Source organism: Erpetoichthys calabaricus, chromosome 4, assembly GCF_900747795.2.
Source record: "Erpetoichthys calabaricus chromosome 4, fErpCal1.3, whole genome shotgun sequence".
NCBI classification, from domain to species: Eukaryota; Metazoa; Chordata; class Cladistia; order Polypteriformes; family Polypteridae; genus Erpetoichthys; species Erpetoichthys calabaricus.
This window is the reverse complement of record NC_041397.2, coordinates 200,813,131-200,831,780: the sequence shown is the minus strand read 5'-3', so window position 1 is coordinate 200,831,780 and position 18,650 is coordinate 200,813,131. Positions and strand designations below refer to the sequence as shown.

Genomic DNA, 18,650 nt, shown 5'->3' with positions numbered 1-18,650 from the left:
TTAAGTGTTGGTTTAGTTGGAATACACTGTACATTTAAGGCAACAGGAAAGGATGTCGTAAAATACCTGGTACCTTACCTTTTATCTTTTGCGTTACCACTTAAATACTCCTATTCTGTATTTGAGTTTAAAAGGCTTTGTTGGTGTGCATTTTCTCTTGATGGCATGTTTAGCATCCATATTGTGAACCAATTTAAAAACAACATCAAAATCCATAACATTGCTGATATTTTTTTTCAACTTTAGTCATAGAAAGTTAATTGCTATGGATTTGTGGGCAACCTGTTGTACTTTAAAGCATTGTATTACAAGACTGAGAGAAGATGATGATGGACTGTTCCTTTGTATAATAATTCATTTTATTTTTTTTAGATCTTTTATGTGCTTATTTTCTGTTGGACACTGTGGGAGTGTGTGTGTGTGTGTGTGTATATTTTATATACTCTGTGTGTGTGTGTGTGTATGTATGTGTATATAAATATACTGTATATAATATACACACATACATATACACAGTGGTGCAGTGGGTAGTGCTGCTGCCTTGCAGTTGGGAGACCCAGGTTTGCGTCCCGGGTCCTCCCTGCGTCTGCGTGGGTTTCCTCCGGGTACTCCGGTTTCCTCCCACAGTCCAAAGACATGCAGGTTAGGTGCATTGGCGATTCTAAATTGTCCCTTGTGTGTGTGTGTGTGCGCGCAACCTGCTGTGGGCTGGTGCCCTGCCCAGGGTTTGTTTCCTGCCTTGCGCCCTATTTGGCTGGGATCGCCTCCAGCAGACCCCTGTGACCCTGTAGTTAGGATATAGCCAGTTTGATAGTGGATGGATGGATGAATATTGGTATTGTGCAATTAAGTTGGTTGATGTGCTTATTCATTTTGATATAGAAAGTGATAGTTTCTGAAGACTGGGGTGATTGCAACTTCCGATCCAGAAAGGTCTAGAAGGAGCAAAGCAGATTCTGCCCTGGCTTTGAAACAGTAAAAAATGTTGTCCTTTTCTTGATAAAACACTTATTTCAGAATTCTTTCCACAAAAAGGTTTGCATTATGTATTAGAGTAGATATAGGTACATTTTGAAAGGAAAACAAGAATGTGCATTTTGTGTTATACAGGGTATGGATATTTTAGTAAATATAACCTTTGACAAATTCTGTTGTTTGAAATAGACGCTTCAGTATTAATTTTCAACTGGCTGAATTCATAGAAACATTGATGACATCCCTACTCTATCATGTCAGATTTAGTCACCTCATGGAGAAATAGTTGAATATTCAAAAAAGAGTTAATGCCAGTGATGAGAATCTCTTAGGCCAATAGCTAGTCTTTTTGCTGATGATCGTATTATTATAAAGGACAATAGTAGACTATGCTATAAATGCTTTCTTAGTTGGTCTTGTCAGATCTTATTGTTTACTTTACTTAATCCACTGTTAATCTCTTAATATTAAGTAATGCACACAACATACAAATACCCCATTAGATGTATAAAGAAAAGAGAAAGATGAAGGTCATTCTGCATCCATTTACGTATTTATTTGTGAATACAAAAGGAATGAAGTTTATCAAGTGTTTCCATTTTTCATACTTCACCTTAAGTAAAATTTTAAAAATCCACTTACATTACTGCTCCTCTGTATGTGTAGCCATTATGTTAATCCCAATGCTCTCAACCCATAAAAAGGAAATTGTTAATGTGTTCATAGAAAAATAAAATTGTTAATGTGTTCATAGCATGTCTATTCAGAAAATACTATTTTCTGACACTGCAATGCTAATTTAAAGAATTTTTTTTTTATATATAGCTCTACATACAAGTAGTTACAGAAATTCAACCATCTCTCACTTGTTACCGCTTTGGTATCTCCCCATCTGCCAGTGGAATGGTGATTGGTGCAACGGTTATGGAGGGATTTTATGTGATTTTTGACCGTGCCCAAGAAAGGGTTGGATTTGCTGTTAGTACGTGTCCAGGTAAGGCTTTCTAAACTGTATTTTATTTCTATTATAACTGATACAATTAACTTCTCTATTGATTAATGCATTGTTTAGTGTTGGTGCCTTACTGGATTATCTTTGATCTGGATAGCACAAGACTGTGTTTACCAATAATAAAATTTAGCACTATTTGAAAACAAAAAAAATGGGTGATTTAGGGGGAAAGAATTAATATTTCGTTTTTTTGTGTACAAATAGTTGTTGAAAAAAATTATGAAAAGCAGATATATTAAAACTGTGACAAATGTTATTAGTTAGGAGACTTCTAAAAACATACAAACACACAAAGGGCCCACTATACCCCCTACCCTGTGATAGATTGAAATATATTGGGGTGAAGAATATCTGCAGCAATGGAGGTGGAATGGGAAAGGCATATAGCATTCTCTTCTGTCCAATAAATTTAAGGCAAAATCTATTTCTGGTTTTTGTCCACTGCTAAAGATAATTTTAGACTTCTCCTCAAAAGTATGACTAAATGTATGATTGATTTTTCTGGAAAAATTGATTGTTTTATTTTTATTTGACAGGAAATGGTGGAACCCCTCAGTCTGAGATTGCAGGGCCCTTTGTGACCTCTGATGTTTCTGGCAATTGTGCTACTGTGCCAATGCTGCGTGAGCCACTTCTGTGGTTCATCTCTTATGCCCTAATGGGAGTATGCGCGTTCATTCTTCTCATTCTAATTATTGTACTGTTAGTGCCATGTCATAAGTGTTGTAGAGGTTCAGATGGAGTCAATGATAAATCTTCTCTAATTCAGAACCGCTTTAAGTAATTAGTTCATGTGATTAAATGAAATACAGGCCAAACACTGAACATTTGTATATGAGAAATCATTAAGTGCAATATGAAAACAGAAATTACCATAAACTCTGTGTGAGAAACTGAAGGAGATACAGTTAACCTCAAATCAGCCTGGGATGACTGCGAGCTTTTGGCTGAGTGTGGAGTGTTTAATTTGAAAAAAGCATCTTGCGTGTAACCTGAAATGGATTAAGAGTTGGTACCAGACTATTCAGCATAGCAGATATCTTTTTTTGGGTAGATCTAACAATGACCTTGACCGACTTTCATCAACATCTCTGTTGGTTTCATTTAAAATTATTTTCTGTTCTTATGTAAAGAATACATTTTCAAACGTTATTTATTCCATTTGTATACCCTTTAAAAATATAATATGTAAAAGGCTGCTACCAGAAGAATACAAAGGGTTCACTGACATTTAGGTATGTGACTTTCTAAATTATGGGTTTTAATGTCAAAGCTGACTGTATAGGGGAACCAATACATCTGAAAGCTGTTGCTAGTATTTACAATACATGACTGTTTGGGGAGAGAATGCCCCTCCGTTTAAAGTATCACTCATAATGTTAATGTAAGCTTAGTAAAGTACTTAATCATAATCTAAGTTTTAAGAATTTTCTTTACCAGTTATATTCTTATGAGACCTTAATTTTGCATTGTTTTTGTCTGTTCAACTGTTGTGTTTTTAATAAAGAATGGTCTCTCTCAGGATTTTTCAGCAAAGAATTATTAAATGTTAAAATAAATGGTTGTAATTTTCCAAATCAAAAGAAAAATAAATGCACAGTTGAGAAACCTACATTTAGAATAGTCGTATATCCTAAATTAATATATTTGATGATGCAGCCATGTTTGTTTTTTAACCTATGTGTCTTAATTTTTATTATGAAGTAAACATTTTGTTATTAAAGTTTAATTACTGTTTGAAATGTGTTAAATTTTCAGTGTAAAATAATATACTTTTATGTGATAAGTATAAAGTGTCTAAGGCAATGTAATGAGTTTCCATATAAAATATTGGTGGTAGTTTAATCTTGCTGCAATAAAAGAAAGAAAACCTGCAGTGCTAAAGGAATTTATTTTAAAGAATTGTCTCATCTGTCACATTTTATTTAGTTACAAGTACCAATATAAGTCAGTCTTTCCATCTTGTTGGCATATTTTCTCTAGTCGAAATATTTCAGTAGCACTACAGAAAATAAAGGAACGAGTCCTTCGGGGCCAAGCCAGGCAGTTAAGCCTCATAAGTTATTGTAGAATGTAAATCTGAGATGTGTGCGTAGAAGCTGGAGTACCCTGTAACAACCGACTCCACACAGATGATGACTGAGATGAAAATTGGTCTGTGTAGCCTTGAGCTAATAGTCAGTAGTCATGGCCAGCATTTGAATGTTCTCCCTAACAGACTAAAAAAAAAAATCATGAATGTCAGAAATGGATAACAAGACATATCTTAACTAGGAAAACTGCCGTTGTGGAGGAAGAAAATAATTGGGGGAAAAATCACCTTCACACCAGCAACATAACTAAAGGAAACCAGACACTGTGCAGTACGAATAATTATATTATTAGGCTAGACTTGATTATAATCTGCACAATGTCATGTAAAATTTTGTGAAACAAGATATGTTCAATAAATATTAATGGCCCTTCCCAAGCTAAGATTTGTTTTTATGATGGGAATGGTTGGATTACACATGCTGAATTTTGATAGGATTCCATTGTGTTACTTTTCTCATTTGAGCCAGTTTTACATCTATATATACAGTAAAGTGAACTTTGAGTTTTTTCTTCTTCTTCTGTTACCCCTTGTTACAGTATGTGGTAATCAAATGACATCATGTTATCCGTCTGCTAAAAGATTTTCTTGTATCGTCCTACATTTCTAGCATATTGTTGAAACATAACAACCCCCCATCTGTACTTGGCGTGTTGCTCTTTTTCTTAATAACTGCTTCCATTAGTTTACCAGTGAGACATTTAACGTAGTGGTGTATGGTTACATGGATTGGACCAATTATCTGTTTTTATTTAATAGGATATTTTCTAGGTTCCATTCTATAGAAATTTCACTGCTACTGCAGTGGTTTTTGATATTAGGATGTATGATGGCTGTTCTAAAAGATATGATTGCAGCCTCTTTAATCCTAGTACCTCTCAACAATGTCCAAATCACTGAGAACTAATAACAATTCCTGTGAAATCTTCAGAACAATATGAATATACAACATTGGGTATTTCAATTTCTGTATATTTAATTTCACCATTACTGTTACTCGTATACACCAGCTCTTCTTTTACTACCAAAATATTCAAAAAAAATCTTTCACACTCTGTTTGTACAACATTTGATTGAAATTTGCCATACTAAAACTAGATTAAGTTTTTATTTTTGGCATATATAAATTGCCAAAGCACTGTGAAACATTTGTGTTCTGATCACTTGATCCTAATGGTTTGACTACCACCTAAAGACTTAACTGATTATTAAAGAATGAAAAAATCTACAGAGGTAAAAGAGGTAACTTATTATGTCTATGAATTCCGGATCCTATGTGCAGGACTTTCCTGGGTTAATACTTGTGTAATTAAAGTCCCCCATTTCTATAACATTCCCTTTTAAACTTTGTTTTTTGATATTATTAAAAATTTCCATTTTGATACTCTTACCTGTTTTACTGGCATATAACCCTCAGTGTTGGACTATTATTCTTGCTGCTTTCAAGACGAATCCTCATATCCTGACTAAGATGGAGCTCCTCCACTATTTGAAGCTGACTTGTATTTAACTCCTCTGTTTGGTAAAGGTAACCCCTTTCAGCGTTTTAATTTTGTCTTTATTTTCTACATGACAGGTCCATTTGCATTATTCTCATTACCACTTCAAAGATTTAGCTAGAATTGTGTGATTGCAGTGCAACCTTTTTAATATAATTCTGGCTTTTAAGAAAGCTATTTTTAGTTTTCTACTAATTTTATTTTGGTTTATTGCTTGTAAGATAGTAATATGCCATATTATGTTTAAAATTGTTTGAAACAATTTTACCTTGTTAATGTTAAGAATTTAAATACAAGTTTAAAGCAACTTCAGTTAATGTCCTGAATTTGTTGACCTTCTGCACATGTCTGCATCTGCTTTTAGTATTATCACATGTTCAGGCCCATGCTATTCACATACATTTAAAGCCTGCAGTGTGGCGCTACCTGAGTTGAAGTAACTTTAAACTGGAACAAAGACCTGATGACTGTAATAGTTTTATTCTTGTTTTAAATTCTAGATTTTAATTGCATGGATGTTCACTGTTTTAGTGGATGATTTATTTATTTATTGGAGTTTTTGATGCACTGCACTTTGGATGCTTTGAATTTTTTCAATAAAAGCACTTCTGCACTTTATTGCACCTACCCTTTGCATTGTGTGAGTATCATCATCTGCTGGCTCATCCTTCTGGTACATTATCGGCGGTGGTGGGTTCAGGAGGCCTCCAAAATGCAACCGTTAGCATGGACTCAACCCGCGTTGTCTCAGTTACTTAAGAATGAACAAATCTTTAGTGCAAGAGTGGTTGACTGTTAATGATCACGACAACACTGATAGGAAGCCATAAATGAGAGTTGCATTAAATCCCGATGTAGTACAGTGGTTGCTCTAATTGTCATGGGTGTAGCTGGCATTCCAGTAAAGAAGGAGCCTACAGAGGTATACAGAGCATACTACTGAGAGGTTTGATGAAGGCCCCATCGGTGATTCTGACTCTGGTCTGCTATACCAATGAATTAACTATACTCAATCCATTGTCTCAAAATGCTTAATTTCTAAAACACTAACCAACAATCCATGGAAACGCCTTAATCAGTGTAGTGCCTGGCACACCACGTCCACAACCCTTGATACAGTAGGTCAGCAAGATGACAAGTTAGATTACGCTACACCTAGATGGTCAAGGACAAATGTTGGCACAAACTGAATGGGAATAAAATGTGTTTGTCATAGAATGTTTTCACTCAGTCCGTTATTTATGGGTATTAATTTTAGTCAACCTTCTTTTTAAGTTTTTAAATTTGTTCTAATTTCATTTGATTTCACTTCCTGTTACACTAAAAATATGAATCTGCTAGGGTGAATTAGGTTTACATTTTTTGGTATTATCCTTCAGTCATTTGCACATTAACACAGGAATTTTAGATTTTATTATAAATAAAGGTATAAATAAAAAAGCTGCTACTGACCACTTCTGCAAGAATGGAATAAACACTGGAGGCAGCCATGAAGTGCAACAAATCTTAAATTCAGCACTGTAGTATACATTCCATAAATCATGCACTTGTATAATCTGCTTATGATATGTTATAACTTATTCTGCTATTTACCATATTCATTTTATTTTAACATATAGCCCAGGAGTTAAAGCTCCTCATTAAACACTGATGAGTGTAGTGTACCAAAGCAAGGTTATCAAATTTGAATTGTGGCGCTCCATAACCTTACACCCTCTAAACACATTTAGGGAAGGTAAGGACTGGTAGTAGTATAAAGCCACATCCAAAAAAACAATAATATAAAATTTGACAGATGTTCTAAACCAACCAATGTTGAGCCCCCATCCTCTAGAGCACTTCTCATGCACCCGATAGAAGTTTCACCCTCTATGCTTTACGTGATGTGTCAGTTTGAGAGGTAGCAGTCATCTTGGATTCACACTGTGGGGGCAGTCATGATAAATGTAATCCATAGGGGTGGATCATGACAGCCTTGGAAACAGGCCATGTAGAGAAAGAGGTAGTCAACTATGGGTGGAACAGGCACCCTAGTCATAGGTTGCCACAGCAAATGCACAGACCGTACAGAGCTTGGTGACAGATGGAGAGAGAGAGAGAGAGAGAGGATGTACAAGATGGCATTAGAGAAAATGTATTACTCTCCCAAGGAACCTGACAGTGTGACTCTCTCACACACACACACACACAGACCCAAACTTCCATCTTTCAATACACTCATACTTAACCAATCACACTTGTATTATTAGTCATAGAGAAGGATTAAAACATACCAGTGAACCTTGAAACACGTAACTTTATTAAAATATTCCAGTGCACACATCTTGCATCTCTTACTCCACAAATACACACACAACTGCCCCTACTCATGATTAACATATACAATAACACCTATACCATCTATTTTCTATATACACACTGTGTGTGTGTGTGTGTCCAGTTGCTCTGAACAATGTGATTGGTCAGTTTTGCTTTGGTTGCACAGTCAAACACGATAGAGACTGGAAACTCCAGGCAAGAGAGGGTGGTACACACAAGGATACACAAGAAACATATAGGGGGAACACTGAGAGTCACCTTCAGTAATGGGAAGTACTCACAAGAATACAAATGTTTTCACAGCGGGTAAAGAGGTTTCCATCTACCATTGGTGGTAGTCAAAATGTGAACAGGGTGCAAGCAACGCTCCTCAAGTCTGACTAACAGGCTTTCCAGGAATGCGATCGAGAGAGGAAGTGCCAACCAAGACAGGCTGCGACACATGAGGATACCAAAGGCAGGCATACGACAGTACACATAAGGCAAGAGATACAAAATATCAAATTATTTTTAAATGCATTCTATTACCAAGTGTAGCTAGTTATTCATAAAGAAGGAACAGGAAATGGGACTAACCACAAAAAAAAAAAAACAGGTTGAATCAGCTGTGCAAAAACTTCACTAGGTACTTCTCCCTCCAAAATCCCACCTGTAATAACATCCAGATTTTTCCTAATATGCTTAACTAAAGAAGGAAGGTTATACAGGTGCTGGTCATAAAATTAGAATATCATGACAAAGTTGATTTATTTCAGTAATTCCATTCAAAAAGTGAAACTTGTATATTAGATTCATTCATTATACACAGACTGATGTATTTCAAATGTTTATTTCTTTTAATGTTGATGATTATAACTGACAACTAATGAAAGTCCCAAATTCAGTATCTCGGAAAATTAGAATATTGTGAAAAGGTTCAATATTGAAGACACCTGGTGCCACACTCTAATCAGCTAATTAACTCAAAACACCTGCAAAAGCCTTTAAATGGTCTCTCAGTCTAGTTCTGTAGGCTACACAATCATGGGGAAGACTGCTGACTTGACAGTTGTCCAAAAGACGACCATTGACACCTTGCACAAGGAGGGCAAGACACAAAAGGTCATTGCTAAAGAGGCTGGCTGTTCACAGAGCTCTGTGTCCAAGCACATTAACAGAGAGGCGAAGGGAAGGACAAGATGTGGTAGAAAAAAGTGTACAAGCAATAGGGATAACCGCACCCTGGAGAGGATTATGAAACAAAACCCATTCAAAAATGTGGGGGAGATTCACAAAGAGTGGACTGCAGCTGGAGACAGTGCTTCAAGAACCACCACGTACAGACGTATGCAAGATATGGGTTTCAGCTGTCGCATTCCTTGTGTCAAGCCAGCGTCAGAAGCGTCTTGCCTTTGGACTGCTGCTGAGTGGCCCAAAGTTATGTTCTCTGATGAAAGTAAATTTTGCATTTCTTTTGGAAATCAATGTCCCAGAGTCTGGAGGAAGAGAGGAGAGGCACAGAATCCACGTTGCATGAGGTCCAGTGTAAAGTTTCCACAGTCAGTGATGGTTTGGGGTACCATGTCATCTGCTGGTGTTGGTCCATTGCGTTTTCTGAGGTCCAAGGTCAACGCAGCCGTCTACCAGGAAGTTTTAGAGCACTTCATGCTTCCTGCTGCTGACGAACTTTATGGAGATGCAGATTTCATTTTCCAACAGGACCTGGCACCTGCACACAGTGCCAAAGCTACCAGTACCTGGTTTAAGGACCATGGTATCCCTGTTCTTGATTGGCCAGCAAACTCGCCTGACCTTAACCCATAGAAAGTCTATGGGGTATTGTGAAGAGGAAGATGCAATACACCAGACCCAACAATTCAGAAGAGCTGAAGGCCACTATCAGAGCAACATGGGCTCTCATAACACCTGAGCAGAGCCACAGACTGATCGACTCCATGCCACGCCGCATTGCTGCAGTAATCCAGGCCAAAGGAGCCCCAACTAAATAGAGTGCTGTACATGCTCATACTTTTCATGTTCATACCTTTCAGTTGGCCAACATTTCTAAAAATCCTTTTTTTGCATTGGTCTTAATTGATATTCTAATTTTCTGAGATACTGAATTTGGGACTTTCATTAGTTGTCAGTTATAATCATCAAAATTAAAAGAAATAAACATTTGAAATACATCAGTCTGTGTGTAATGAATGAATCTAATATACAAGTTTCACTTTTTGAATGGAATTACTGAAATAAATCAACTTTGTCATGATATTCTAATTTTATGACCAGCACCTGTACATTTGTAACATAGTGTATACACTGCTTTGTCTCTTTTGTATTCTTTATTGTGTAGTATCAGAATGCCTCAAATCCCATGGACTTACCACTGTTTATAAGGTACTGTACTTTATAACTTCTCCCCACCTTCTGTTCTATATTTATAACCTCATGAAATTATACAGAGGAAAAGAACAAGCAGGAGTTAAAATACAACTTAATAATGTATCTTTGATAATATTCATAAAATAATAATGAAGCAAAGTACATGTGAATATTGGCAACCATACATAAATGCTAGATGTGTACTTTTAGGCAGCACACAGACTTGTAATTATTCAAATGTGTCTGGTCAAGTCATCATTTGTAGTCAGCTTTAAGACATCAATATGGCTGCCGAATTGTGCAGCCATATTGTGATAGACAGCTAAAGAGAGAGGGAGGGGTAAAGCAACGAAATGTATACATTCTCTGCCCAAATCTATAGGATAATAGGTTTCATGGTACAGAATGGCTTCTGTTTGAAAACCAATCCCAAACAGCCATACTTCAGACCAATGGGTGCACACGCTGCCTTTTCACAACTGTCCCCAATAGTAGATACCATTTGCTGAGCTGAAGCTTTCCAGATACTGTAGGTTTATGGCCTCGATGTGGGGGTAGCTTAGACATCAAAGCATTGCTGCTGTCATTAATGAAAACATGAAACAGTAATATTACATTTGTTTTGTCTGACTTAAATAAAGAGATACAAAATATTTATCCACTGATATACAAAATATCACTTCACCACACTCACAGGATTCAAATCTATCCTTTCTAGCTCTATCATGCACAAATACACATGTCTATAGGCATCGTTCCAGATGCTACAAATGTGGCCACATTGTATGTATTTACTTTCTTGACCTTCAGTTCAGTTTCCCCTAAATATTTCACACAGGTAAACACAAAAGCCCACAACTGACTGACTAGCCATATTTACAATGGAGCTTTTTCTAGCAGATAAGCAACGGTGTATGGTGAAATGTTTTGGAGGATGTATTACACGTCAAGCTGGAAAGGGAAGTGGTTTACCTTGTTCTAACCGCAGAGTCTGAGTTCCCCTGACAAAGAGAAAAATACAAAACACTAAAATTAACCAAGTGATAATTTTGACACAATTGGGATTTGTTTAAAGTGAATAATGCACCGACGGTTGCTTCAAAGACTTTGTGTAATGGTAAGTGTTTGCTGGATTCTAGCAGCAGCTTTCAATGTTTCTAATAAAATCTATTAGAATTAATTTTACTTTTTCTAAAAAAAGAGAGTGTTACATGTTGGTCAGACATTTCAGTAATAATTCCACTGCATTTTGTGAATATGATGCTAAATGTGGACTTGAACTTGTAAAAGAAGGCCAAGAGATTTTCTTGCCTTTATGTACCTTTTCTTTCTTTATCAGTTATTTTCCTTAAAACCTTTTGTTTAATTTTCATATTCATTAATCCTTCTTCTTGCAACAGGTTAGACACTTCTTTAGTGAACAGCAAGCTTCTTGTTTCCAAATTAGCTTTTTTTTAAATTAATGTTCATTCTTACTCGTAATTTTGTTTTTTCTTTTCTGGTAACAATGTTTAAAAATTTACACAACAGTTTTTTACACAATTGTGTTCCTTTTAACCCTTTTTGTGTATTAATCATCTTAAAAAGTAATGTAGCTAGCAAAAACAATCACCAAAAAATGGTTTGCTTTTTCTCACTTTATTTACAATGTGATGATCAAGGAAAAAAAAATATACACCTTTAGGTTTGCCAAGTTAAAACTAATCAAAAGTCCCTCAGAAATCCTCAGTCAAACTAAAAACAGTCCCACTCAGGAGGTTTGAGGTTAACCATTTTTACTTGTCTGTATCCTGTGGGGAATATGCTAATTTAATCAAATCAACTTATAAAGGTGTTGGTATTATGCAAAAATGAGTACATATATAAAACACTCAGAGATGGTTGAATGCTAGTAATGTTATTGTAACCTAAAGTAATTGCATGTGAACTATGGTTCTGACTTTGATGCCAGGGTGTTCCTATTCCAAAGAATGCAGGCATCTCTTCACCTAATGACTACAGACCAGTGGCACTTAGTCACACATCATGAAGACTTTTGATACACTGGTCCTGGGCAATACAAGTCATCTAGTGGTCGACCACTGAGACAAAGCTGGCAGCATGGTGAGGATTATGTGTTTTGATTTCTCCAGTGTCTTCAATACCATCCAGTCATCACTGTTAAGGGTTAAGCTCAGAGATATGCAGGTGGTTGAGCTTATGGATGATGGACTTTATGTTGAGCCAATGGTGTCCTGGATAATGGACTCTCTGTCAGTTGGTGAAACCGAAGGATTGTGTCTCTGATATGGATGTGAGCAACACTGGAGCATCATAAGAAATAGTCCTGTCTCCTTTTCTATTCACTCTGTACATCTCAGACTATAAGAAATATGACAAATAAGGAGACCATTCAGTTCATCAAACCCATTTGTTTAGGTAATAGCTAAGCTGTCCAAATATCTCCTCTAGATTCTTCTTAAAGAGGCTGACAAGATTTCTGCTTCAATGTCCTTTGCACTTTTCTACATTAAATGTGTTTTTCTAGGTGTTCGCCTAGTTCTGAAGCTCTTCCAGGTCTCTTGAAATTCTTTTTGCTGCTTCTTCAGTGTCTGCCATACATCCAATTTTAATGTAACTGGCGAATTTTACAAGCTTAATTATAACACCAGGTCATGTCACTTGCAGAAATTGTCAGATGACTCTTCACTTATGAACTGTATTGGTAAGGGGGGTGAGATAGAGTCTAAGAGTCAGGTGTAGAACTTTGTTTCTTGGTAAAAAAGAGAATTGTCTGTTACTTAACACCAGTAAAACCAAGGAACTAGTTATTGACTTTCACTGCACCAAACAGCCTCTATGTCCAGTCACTATTCAAGGAATGGATGTAGAGGTGGTCCACTCCTACAAGTACTTGGGGGTCCACATTAATGACAGGTTTGACAGGTCTTGGAACACAGAGGAACTATTTATAGGTATATTAGTTCAACAAGTTTTAATAATTTGGTAATAATGCAGTAGATTTCAGAATAGATAGATACTTTATTAATCCCAAGGGGAAATTCACATACTCCAGCAGCAGCATACTGATACAAAAAAACTTAGAGTACAGTAATAAAAATTTAGGTAAAAACAGACAATAACTTTGAATAATGTTAACATTAACAAATTTCTTGTTATATGCAAATTTTATCTTACCAAAAGCTTGTTGCAAAAATACAGTTAAATTATCACATTATTTCAGCAACTTTCCTTTAAATTAACATAATTCTCTTTTTGGTGGTTTTCCTGCACAAATTGATAACTTCAGAATCCTATTTCCCAGCATGTTGACTCAGAATAAACATAATACATACATCATTACTGAGCTGGCTTAACTATGCATACTTCCCAAAGAATACAATGTTACATTCAAAATTCTGCTACTGACTGACAAAGACAATTGTTTTTATTCACCCCTGTGACTTTACCAGTACAACCGAGTCAGTTTTAAACAAAACTTGTGCCACTGCATCTTTCAGAATTCTTTAGTCAAATCAGTTTAATTTTTGCATAGTGCTATTCTCCAGATATGGGCTTAGAGACCTGTAACAAGTATGCAGTTAAAGCCTAAATAACAGATTTTACAAATTTAAAGTGCTCTTCCCATCGCTCTGTGTACTTCCTACCCCAGTCAAGATTAACCTCCTAAACATTATGATTACCCCTGCAAAAATGAGGCAAAAATGTTGATTTTTTTTTTTTTCAACAAAAAAAAATTATTATGTGCAACAGAAACATATAAATATCAAAACAGAGTAGGAAAGGGAAAATATAATGTCCACTGCTTTATTCGTGCAAATTTAGTACACACCCTTTGTGTGACATATTTTGAAACTATCACCAAAGCAACAGCTGATGTTGTAATCGGGACAGTAGAAGCATGTTTTTTTGTACACTTTTTTTATATTTTTCTGTTGCTTGAGCATGGGAGGATAGAATGACAGCGCCTGATCTGCATGATCAACATGCACCTTGTGTTATTGTAGACTACCACAGTGCAAGGCTTTGTAACTTCCTCATTTTACCTGAGATGAATGACAGTTGCTGCATTGTGAACAGTTCTTTAGAGGGCTAACTACTTTCTTGTCTTTCTACTTGATCGTAAACATTCTTTTTGCCACATACCTACTTGTACCATGGTGAACCTTTAGGCGATCAGAGTTATAAGGCATGAAACAGTAGTTTGGTCATGCAGTTCCATATGCATCAGATTCACGACCCATGTCAATGTCTGAAGACCCAATCACATTGTTATTACTATCGCTTGTCTCAAATAATGGTTTGGTTTCAGTTTGTTCTAAAACTGGCTTTGCAGCTTCTTGTTTGTATGTCAATTGTGTTTTGATTGAAGGCTCTGTCCCACTCATGAATATTGACCTTAGCATGGCAAAACACATAAAAATATTCATGCTTTTTTGCAGCATAATGTTACTTTATACATTATATGGCAGCAGAAAACTGTCCCAAGAGTTATTAGGGCTTAACCCCTTTAAAGCTTAGTGTTAATGCCAAGGAAGTTAATGTTTTCCCATTCACTGTGGGAAAAACCTGGACAATGTTCCTCAAGCTCTCCCTCAGTAGTTGAATGGTTTAGATAGATAGATAGATACTTTATTAATCCCAAGGGGAAATTTACAAAGCCATACAAAACTTTCAACATTCCTACAATTATGAGCAACTATGTTTTGTAGTATGTGTTATTTACAATTAATGATTAGTACAGAGATACAACAAAAATGCACTACTTGAATTCAGGCAGATGATTCTTCCTAATGGTTGAATTGTGTTATTTTGAGCAGCACATCTACTTGCACCTAAAAGGTCTGAAAGGTTTTTAGCAACATAAAAACTTTGCTATTTATGTGTATCTGCGTAACTCAAAGTCACTGTTCCAACCAGCAGGCTTCCGAGTATCTCTCAATCTCCAGGGGCCTCATGCATAACACTGTGCATAGAATTTGCACTATAACATGACTTAAGCACAAAAGCCGAAATGTGCTTACGTACAGAAAAATCCAGATGCAGGAATCTGTGCGTTCGTCAACTTCCGCGTTCTTCCACTACATAAATCCCGCTCAGCGTGGAAATAAACGCACGTGCACGCGCCTGCTGTCCCACCCCAACTCCTCCCAGAATTACGCCTCTTTGAATATGCAAATCAATATAAATAGCCCTTAAGCCCAGCGTTCCGTGAAAAGACAATGGGAAAAGCACGGGGGAAAATATAAGAATTTCAGCAAATACCAAATGGAGGCAAAGAAAAACGTACTATTTGTTGGTTTAAACAGTTATATAAGCAACAAAAGGAAGTTGATCGAGTGACATAGCGTGTCAGAGAAACTCGAAAACTCAAGTTCACAAAGTCTCACAGTGCCCGAAATAAAATAGTTGTCACATATCAAAGTTAGCGTGAAAAGACGAGTCGTAGCCCACCGTCTGAGTATCATATGAAAGCTTATTAGGGTACAGTGAAAAAAAAATAGGCACACAGTGTGAAAAAAAGCACGAAAATGTCAACTTTAATCTCGAAATTTCCACTTTAATGGCAAAATAAACTACGTGATTAAAGTAGAACATCATAAACTTCATCTTAAAATCGTTTAATTTACTAGTTTCTCAAATCCCATCGCAACTAAAGTAGCACGTTAAATGCTTTGTTTTGCATTTGATCTTCTATGTGCTCTACATAGATAGAGATAGACAGATAGATACTTTATTAATCCCAAGGGGAAATTGTGCCCGAATCACTACGTGCTCTTCCTCCGACAGGACACAGAATCCATTACGTTCGTAATATTACAGCTCTCTGAATAATTAAAATACTGAGAAGTATACGTGATATCATTTTCATGATGATATGAGTTAAAGCATGTTATTAAACATTGGAACACGGTGGCGCAGTGATTGTTCATGTCTTACAGCAAGATGCTTGCCGCGCCATGCGCGACCTTCAATGAAATGCTTTATTACAGACGTACTGCATTTTTCAAATGTACTAACCCCCAATTCCTGTCCTTCCTTTTCTTTCTCCAAATACCCAATCGACACACAATCAGCTCTGTAATAGACGTTAAGCCACCTGTAAGCTTAGAACGCCGATTCTTCAAAACTTTTAAGGAACATTGAAATATCTTCGTAGTACATGTTTAATTATTCTATCCATCTATCCTTCCAGTGTCGCGCCAGCCACAGCATGAAAACAGCGCAAGGCAGGAACAAACCGTGAACGAAGCTCAAACTCGCTAGCGCTGCGGCACCGTGTAGTTAAAGTTTTATCTGTATAATATAATCAACATATTTTGCTGCATTTCATCTTAAAAATGATATCGTCATCATATGTAAATACGCGCTTTATACAGTGGCTCAGGTTCTGCAATATTATAACTGTATCATAAGTACAATTACCTCACGGTAACTTGCAAGTACAAACAGTTCTACAAGGAGCACTTGATGGACTGGTTGAGTGCGTGTATAGTTCTTGGGATGAAACTGTGAACCACGAGGTCTGAACAGGAAAGGCTGTGAAGCGTTGGTCGGATGAGAGCAGTTCAAATAGCGAATGGCTGAGGCAGCTAATGCTTGATGCTGTATACCAATAATTCTCTTTCCGATCGCTGTAGATCTGTGATTCACACTCAGATACAGTGATATAAATACTCCGAGTGGTGCAGTGCGAGTAATATGGAAAAAAATGATCCGCTGTGGCAACCCCTAACGGGAGCAGCTGACAGAAGAAGAAGAAGGTGCAGTGAGAGTAACAACGCTAAAGCAGTTATAGTATTTAAAATAGTTTGACCATGCTGTGGACCATTATATTGTTACAGGTTAATTACAATCAGATGCATTAAATTTATTAACGATATGCGGTTAATTTCAGTGTATTTGATAAAGCCACCGTCGTGGATGTGGATCTAAGAAAGGGAAACCACACAGAAACAGTAGCACTGCTTTGACGCTGGGTGCCGCCAGTCTGCAAAACTGAGCGGAGAACTTGCGTACGACAAGATAGGTACCGTGGAAAAGTGCGTGGCTTTACGCCAAGTGTAGGTTTTAATTTGTGGTGCTGAATTTGATTTGAACGTGGAAACGTTCTTACGCAACATTTCTGTGCGTACACACTGTTTATACATGATGCTCCTGGTCCTCTCCTCCAAAATAGGAGAAAGACCACCTGAACATCCATGGACGGACATCATTGATGGTAAGCCTCAAAAACTGCAAAAGCTGGCTCAGAAGTGATCTCCTTTATCAGAAGCAGCTCCTTTAGTCGGCCATGCACAGACTGTTTCTGAACACTGTGAGCATGCCCTTCCTAGTGATGTCAGCTGATCATTCTGTGTCAGCAGCACCAAGCTTTTCTGCACAGTGTTGCCACTGCACTACCTTTGATCAAGACTTCTGGTTACATGGCCAGATGTTCATTGGTTTATAGGGTCAGTACATGATATGTACAGAGTATAGTGATACTCTTGCTTGCATGTGTTAATCAACATATCGCTACTTTCGCCATGAATAGTAAGTATATTAAAAAAAAAAAATGACCTCTAAACCTTTGTGTTTCTTATGTGAAAAGTTTCAAAACACGGTTTACAATACAGAGTTTAATCTGAATATATCTAGTTAGCATTTTTTAAATCTACTGCATTACCTCTTCCTCAAGCCTAACATCCCATGGAAGCCTTTTTTGTACCTTTTTTATCATTTTGTAGAGAACAACATAGCTAGCTATGCTGATCAATGGGTCATACAGGCCATGCAACTACACAGCAGGTCCTCATGTATGTTCCAGGAGGGCAACAGTGGCTGGAAGTTTTTTGTTACAATTAATATTTACTTACTCAGAAGCCAATCCTTGCCGAGATAGATATATATATATATATATATATATATATATATATAGATATATACATATATATATATATATATATATAGATATATATATATTTGCAGTTGGAGATCCACAAAGGGAGAAAAAAACGAATCACGTATCATAAAATAGTTTTATTCCTGAGCTTTCAACCCCTATCAGGGGTCTTCATCAGAGGATAATGCTTAGACTTACAAGAATCAAAGGCAATATATAGCATCACATTCAGTATTGGTGGGGGGGGGGGGGGGGGTGTAGTGGGTTTTGGTGATTAAGTCAGTATGATACGGGGGGGGGGGGGGGATTTGGGTGTATCGTTTGATTAAAGTGCATATGTCCTTCTTAAGTTGGCATATGCTGGGTTTATGTCCAAGTGTCTGTTGATGGCGTTTTCATCTGATAGCCAAGACTCGGCCAACTCTCTGGCGCTTTTTGTACTGGCCTTAAATTTTACTTTTACGTTGTCCCAGTTGAATGTGTGTCCTGTCGATTTAGTATGTG

The 18,650-nt window shown here is 36.8% G+C and overlaps 2 protein-coding genes across 2 annotated transcripts in view; one reads left to right on the top strand and one right to left on the bottom strand.

Moving 5' to 3' along the window:
* bace2 (beta-secretase 2) overlaps positions 1 to 3,863 on the top strand; it is a 60,581-nt gene extending 56,718 nt beyond the window's left edge. Inside the window, exons 8-9 of the mRNA XM_028800179.2 lie at positions 1,801 to 1,969; positions 2,524 to 3,863. Coding sequence (XP_028656012.1) covers positions 1,801 to 1,969; positions 2,524 to 2,771 — 417 coding nt within the window. The 3' untranslated portion in view covers positions 2,772 to 3,863. The remainder of the gene's footprint in view (positions 1 to 1,800; positions 1,970 to 2,523) is intronic.
* The window catches only part of tmprss2 (transmembrane serine protease 2), a 226,717-nt gene that overhangs the window by 54,950 nt on the left and 153,117 nt on the right, over positions 1 to 18,650 (bottom strand). The window lies entirely within an intron of this gene.